The 6,615-nt window shown below is 37.2% G+C and overlaps 1 protein-coding gene across 1 annotated transcript; it reads left to right on the forward strand.

Moving 5' to 3' along the window:
* The first annotated feature begins 309 nt into the window (after nt 1-309).
* On the forward strand, nt 310-5,828 carry LOC121877024 (ovoinhibitor-like). Its single transcript, XM_042382630.1, has 10 exons — nt 310-477; nt 648-696; nt 852-992; nt 2,603-2,635; nt 2,875-3,042; nt 3,299-3,439; nt 3,550-3,702; nt 3,917-3,943; nt 5,292-5,438; nt 5,693-5,828. The coding sequence occupies exons 1-9, from the start codon at nt 367-369 to the stop codon at nt 5,435-5,437; spliced, it is 969 nt and encodes a 322-aa protein (XP_042238564.1). The 5' UTR covers nt 310-366; the 3' UTR covers nt 5,438; nt 5,693-5,828.
* Nucleotides 5,829-6,615: the final 787 nt, after the last annotated feature.

Consider the following 6,615-nt stretch of genomic DNA (forward strand, 5'->3'; position numbering starts at 1 on the left):
GTGTGTGTTTGCTGGCTGTTGTTACATCACAAGTCCCTCATTAATAAACAATATTGTAATGTATAGCGACAGACACAAAAGCCCGCTGCCTCCCTACCCTCACCCCCTCCCAGGTCTACACTATGTACAGTACGAGATAATGTCTGTGGAGTGAACTATGGCTCAGGAATCTAGCCAAACCTATTCCTAAATTAACCTAACTTAAACCTAACCTAACCTCCCTCTAACTTAAACAAGGCCATTAAGATGTATTCAAAGAGTGCTGTTGGTGTACAGAAAATGTCCTGAACTGAACTATAAGACCTATGTATTATGGCTGAAAAAGCTTAAGATCTAAGGATTACATTATTTTATATTTCTTTTTAGATGAATCGGTTTTTACTACTTTCCTCCATACCCCCAACAGGTGTCGCTCTGCTGCAGGTAACCCACGGGAAAATGCGCGCCCTCAACCCCATCATCTCCACACTACTACTGGTACGTAAACATTGACTGGGAGTGTTAGTTAAGAACGATACGTATATTTATGCTGTAGCTTAATTTAGTTAGATAATTTCTCGTATATTCAGTTAAGTGGGAATTTTTTAGGCATCTTCATTGAAATCAAGTAATGGTGATAAATGGTCTGATGTGTTGTTTCCTGGTAGGTGTTGCTGATGACGACCCCAGCATACTTGGCCAAGAAGGTGAAGCAAGGTGAGTTGTGAGGCTAAAATGTTCTATTACTCTTTTTTTCCAACAGCGAGTCATCCAATACTTATTATTATTACTAACATGAAGCATTAAATATCTCCATCACTCGTTTATATCACCGTCAAATGAACTATCTATACGCCTATTCATTTTCCCAGGATGTGCAGTAGGGAGGAAGATTCACCCTCCAGGTAAGGTAGTGCTGAAGGATCGTGCGCACTGCCTCGCTCTCAAGTGCTACAAGAGAGGCAAGGAGTTTATTGTCAAGCCTACATTACTAAAGAACTGTGAATGTGCCTGTAAGTATCTAATGTTGACCTTTCAGGGCTTTACTGAAATAGAATTGTAGATTTTAGGATATTCATTTGTTTTAAGAGAACTATAAACTCTAGTAACAACAGTTGTCTTAAGGAAACTGCAGTATAAATATTAGCACCTTCATTTGTCTTAAGAGAACTAAAAGTATTAGTACATTACCTACATTTGTCTTAACGGAACCATAAAGGATTAGATCATTTTGATGGTTTCTCTATACGAAGACTGTGAACATAAGGACGCAATTGGGCTCCATTATAACATATTTATAAAACAAATGACAATCTGAAACCTATTTATAAGATAGGTATGGATGTTGTAAGCTCCCTTGACCTTATTACAAAGGAGGCTACGGAAATATAAGGCGTTTTAGATGCACGGAATAGCTAACGCGTTAGCTATTCTGTGTGCGCAGACGATTCTGCTGAGTTGTGCGCATGACACCTTCAGAGCAGGGCCGGATTCAGGAGTGGGCAAAGTGGGCAGCTGCCCAGGGGCCTCCACAATCTGGGGGCCTCCACAATGAGGCTGCCCTTGGGCCTCCACAGGTCTAAATCCGGCACTGCTTCAGAGGGATAAGCAAACGCCCCGATCAGGCCTTAGCCTTGTGGAGCGCCCAAGAGGTCCAAATAGCTAAACAACCAATCAGTAATTTCTCCCACTGAAAATATGCGGATCATGGCCGCTTATGGAGAATATTTTGATTAATATTGAAGAGTTGGGGGTATGTAAAGCAATAAATACTGTTATATAATAATAAAAATAATTCTATACATAATACACGTATACTACAATAATTTGGATAGGACCTAAAACAAAACATATGTCTTGATAGAATTGAAAAGGATTGTGCCTAGTTGAAACCTGTTTTGGCTCTGCCCATTAACAAGTGGGCTCTGTTCAATTTCATTAACCATTGGTGACTTTCGTGTAACAATATTGATAATTACTCAAACGTGATTTAAATCTTAGTATCATTACTCATAAGATACTTTAAATAGGGGTGAACAAGTTGATTACACCTTTGTAAGTGCAAAAATTAAGACTTAAACGAACCTTAAATTCGTCGTATTTCGTGTACAAATATGAGAACACCTTGCTGGGAGTGAAGAAGCATACGGCTGCTCTGGTTGTTACATGTGGTGTCAGAGTCCTGGAGAAATTACCTTTACAACAGGCCCAATTTTTGTGTTATTCTTATTTATTGTTGACTGTTCGACTTCTTTTCCTTTTCTTTCTTTCCATAATTTTTTTATATATTTTCTACACTATTTTTTTCCGCATTGTGTCCAAATAACAGTTCTCCTAATTTTATTGTTTTATGAAGACTGTGTTATACAACAGTTATTCCCAAGACGCAGTACAATGTCGTATTTTATAATGACAGTCCGGGAATAGCTAATGCTGTAGTAGCTATTCCGTGCATCTAAAACGCCTTACAATAAACGTCTATAAAGAAGCTAAGATCTTCTCGAACAAGTTGTCATTTTAGACTATTGTATGAGCAAAATTAACTGTTATTATAAAAGCAAATAAAGCTAAGATAAACACGCTAACAATGGAGTGGAAAGTTGATATATGTTTTTATCCCCAGCCCTGTGTAGCGATGGCCGTTGTACCCCAGCAGGTAAGATTGACTCTCATCTTTTTTTTATCTTCTAGAATGTCTTAAATATTATAGCCATTAGAATTGTATAGCCCATCAGAGCTACTTATATAAACCCTTCCTTTGTGGTGTAGCTTATCGTGTTTTTTTTCCTGGCAGTGTTCTTCCCATCAGTGCTCCTTCTTGTGGCATAACCAGTCCGCCTTCTTCCTTGAGCTGCATGTATTGAATAAGAGTAAATTGTTGATCATTATTCTCAGAGCCAGTGGTGCCAGTGGAGAGAGTGGTGCCGTGCCCCAAGTGCGACACGGCAGAGGACTTTGTATGTGGCACCAACGACATAACCTACACTAATCCGTGTATACTGACGGCCTCTACACCTCCCTGCGGCCCCGACAAAGCTTCCCTTCAGTACTACGGTGCCTGTGGTGAGTCTGGATTATTATTCATGAGTCAATATTTGCACAAAACAGTGAATGCGGGAATGTATCTTGTTAGAGTTCACCTGACACTACATTTTCGTGACACACTGGAAACGTATCGAACAGCTGCATTGACACCCTCTTGGTCAGATGGGTGAGTTTGTTTTGAGCCAGACGTTTATAGTTGCAATATTGATACATTCTTGTAATTTTCACAGCGTATTTGAACTATTACTATTATCCAGTCTTTCTTCTCGGTTAGGTGAGTGTCCCAGGGGCTGCCCGAAGGTTATAGAACCTGTGTGTGGCAGCAACGGCGTCACCTACAACAACACTTGCCTCCTCAATGCCGCCACCGCCTGCCTCAACTCCAGCATCACTTTATTGTCCGAGGGTATTTGTGGTACGTCTACAGCCCCTCTCTCATGTCAGGGGAAACATCATCTCATTATTGTGTTTATTTCTCTCTCACTCTCCATTTCGAGCAGAACTGAGTATCATTTCCTCACGCAGGAGGGGAAAGAGAGACAGATTGCCGGGCGTGTCCCAAAATAGCGAGGCCGGTGTGTGGGACGGACGATAAGACCTATCCAAATCTCTGTATGCTGGAGAACGTGTCGCTGTGTACGTCTGTCAATGTCTACTTGGCTCATCTTGGCTTCTGTGGTAAGTGACTGTTTTTGTCTTCCCGTGGTACCTGTACAGTATATACTCTTCCCTATTCCTCCCGTGGTGCATCTTCCTCCTCCCTCTTCCTCCCGCGGTAAACCAAACAAATGCCATACTTTTCCTTTCGTTTTTTTAGGTCTGTTGTATTTAACTGTTGTTTAAATACAGGTAAACTATATTTAATAATTTTCTCGTTCTCATTTTTTTGCAGATAATAACAAGATCAAAGCTCAGAGAGGTAAGTGTGTGTATTGTGTGTAAGTGTGTGTATTGTGTGTAAGTGTGTGTATTGTGTGTAAGTGTGTGTATTGTGTGTAAGTGTGTGTATTGTGTGTAAGTGTGTGTATTGTGTGTAAGTGTGTGTATTGTGTGTAAGTGTGTGTATTGTGTGTAAGTGTGTGTATTGTGTGTATGTGTGTATTGTGTGTAAGTGTGTATTGTGTGTAAGGTGTGTATTAAAGTAAGTGTGTGTATTGTGTGTAAGTGTGTGTATTGTGTGTAAGTGTGTGTATTGTGTGTAAGTGTGTGTATTGTGTGTAAGTGTGTGTATTGTGTGTAAGTGTGTGTATTGTGTGTAAGTGTGTGTATTGTGTGTAAGTGTGTGTATTGTGTGTAAGTGTGTGTATTGTGTGTAAGTGTGTGTATTGTGTGTAAGTGTGTGTTTATACTCGATAATAAGACCTCTAGTCATGTGTATAGAGATAAACTTTATTCATGTACAGGTAAGCTTTATACATATACAGGTAAGCTTTATACATATGCAGTTAAACTTTATACATACCCAGGTAAGCTTTATGCATATACAGGTAAGCCTTATACATATACATGTAAACTTTATTCATACACAGGTAAGCTTTATACATATACAGGTAAGCTTTATACATATGCAGTTAAATTTTATACATACCCAAGTAAGCTTTATTCATATACAGGTAAGCCTTATACATAGACAGATATGCTTTATTAATTTACAGGTAAACTTTATACATATACAGGAAACTTTATACATATACAGGTAAGCTTTATACATATCCAGGTAAACTTTATACATATACAGGTAAGCTGTATTAATTTACAGGTAAACTTTATTCATATACAGGTAAGCTATTAATTTACAGATAAGCTTTAAACATACAGGTAGCCTTTAAACATACAGGTAAGCCTTATTCATATACAGGTAAGCTTTATACATATACAGGTAAGCGTTATACATATACAGGTAAGCTTTATTCATATACAGGTAAGCTTTATACATACACAGGTAAGCTTTATACATATACAGGTAAGCTTTATTCATATACAGGTAAGCTTTATTCATATACAGGTAAGCTTTATACATACACAGGTAAGCTTTATACATATACAGGTAAGCTTTATTCATATACAGGTAAGCTTTATTCATATACAGGTAAGCTTTATACATATACAGGTAAGCTTTATTCATATACAGGTAAGCTTTATTCATATACAGGTAAGCTTTATTCATATACAGGTAAGCTTTATACATATACAGGTAAGCTTTATACATATACAGGTAAGCTTTATTCATATACAGGTAAGCTTTATACACACTCACTATTTATCAGCATGTTTGTTCAACGGGGACAAATACGCAGTGGGTGACGTCATCGCTGACCTACCTAGGCACTGTGCAACACTCACCTGCGGGGTCAACGCCAAAGGTCGACCTAAGCTGACCGTGAAGAGCAAAGATCAGGATGCCAGTGTATAAGGTGAGTGTTGTAGTGTGCACTCTGGGTCTTACTGTGCACTCTGGGTCTTACTGTGCACTCTGCGTCTTCTTGTGCATACTGGATTGATTCGATATATTTATTACCATTGTTAGCAAACCCGCACTCTTTAGGTAAATTCTTTGTATACTGCATCTATTCTATCTACTGTACTGTGTGTATATATGTTGAGTCAATATACACTTGTGTGACGATTTTAATGAATATCTATCTATCTATCTAACTTATTTTTCCAGCTTCTTAAGGAACGAACAGAAGGAAGGAAGGAACAGTGCTTCAAGGAGCATTGTCGAGGTCATTACATAACTCCACTAGTTTTGGACGAATATCTTCAACAAATCTTAAAACATAGAGAAAAGTTGCTGGTCTATAGATTGTACAAGAATTGCAATTAGTCTTTGAAATAATATAAATGTATTAATTGTATAAGAACTGAAATAAATCTTTAAATTATGATAGTGAATTAAATTCTGTGCCGAATGATTCACTGACGACATGTTAAAATGTAACCTGTGTTAAGGATATTCTATGTTCATTTACTACCACGCTATGTATAGTACCACAAAGTTAATACATACTCTAAGTTTAATTATAAAATTTTTACATAGATGAATATTAAGATTAACGTAGATTTATTGTGGTTTGCACCGAACTGTTCTTGATAATTATTTTCTATTGTATTGCAACTTCTGATATCGCAATAAGTATAATGTTTTTTTTATTTCTTTTTTTTTTACAAATTAACGGGTGTTATTTAACGTATTTTCCATTATTTCTAAAAGGTTTAAACTGGTAGTGGGGAAGGACAAGAATATTAATTTAAGTAAGTTCATTTACAGATTTTTTGAGATATTAAAATAAAAATCCAAAATTAGTTCTTTAATTATTGTGGGAAGTAAAGTTACCTAAATTTAACGCTGGGTAATGAAGTTCGTAACAAAGAACAGACTAACTGCCCGAACAGGTAATTAGCTGGTAAGTGGGGAAATGGTCAAATTAAATTCAAATCAAATTACAATCCAAACACCTGCTTTGAACTAATCTCAAAATTAAGTAATGTTAAAATAATACCACAAAATAGGACGCCAAACCATTTGTTTTAGGAGGCCTGAACCAACCAAACATGTCTTCATCTTATCAAAAAAAACTAACCCAAAAA

Source organism: Homarus americanus, unplaced genomic scaffold (genome assembly GCF_018991925.1).
Source record: "Homarus americanus isolate GMGI-L3 unplaced genomic scaffold, GMGI_Hamer_2.0 scaffold50325, whole genome shotgun sequence".
Taxonomy (NCBI): Eukaryota; Metazoa; Arthropoda; class Malacostraca; order Decapoda; family Nephropidae; genus Homarus; species Homarus americanus.

Bases quoted from the DNA above. Each gene is read 5' to 3' on its own strand.
- LOC121877024 (XM_042382630.1), top strand. From the start codon at position 367: ATGAATCGGTTTTTACTACTTTCCTCCATACCCCCAACAGGTGTCGCT. The intron at 3,440-3,549 runs GTACGTCTACAG...TTCCTCACGCAG, and splicing joins ATTGTCCGAGGGTATTTGTG to GAGGGGAAAGAGAGACAGAT. The intron at 3,703-3,916 runs GTAAGTGACTGT...ATTTTTTTGCAG, and splicing joins GGCTCATCTTGGCTTCTGTG to ATAATAACAAGATCAAAGCT.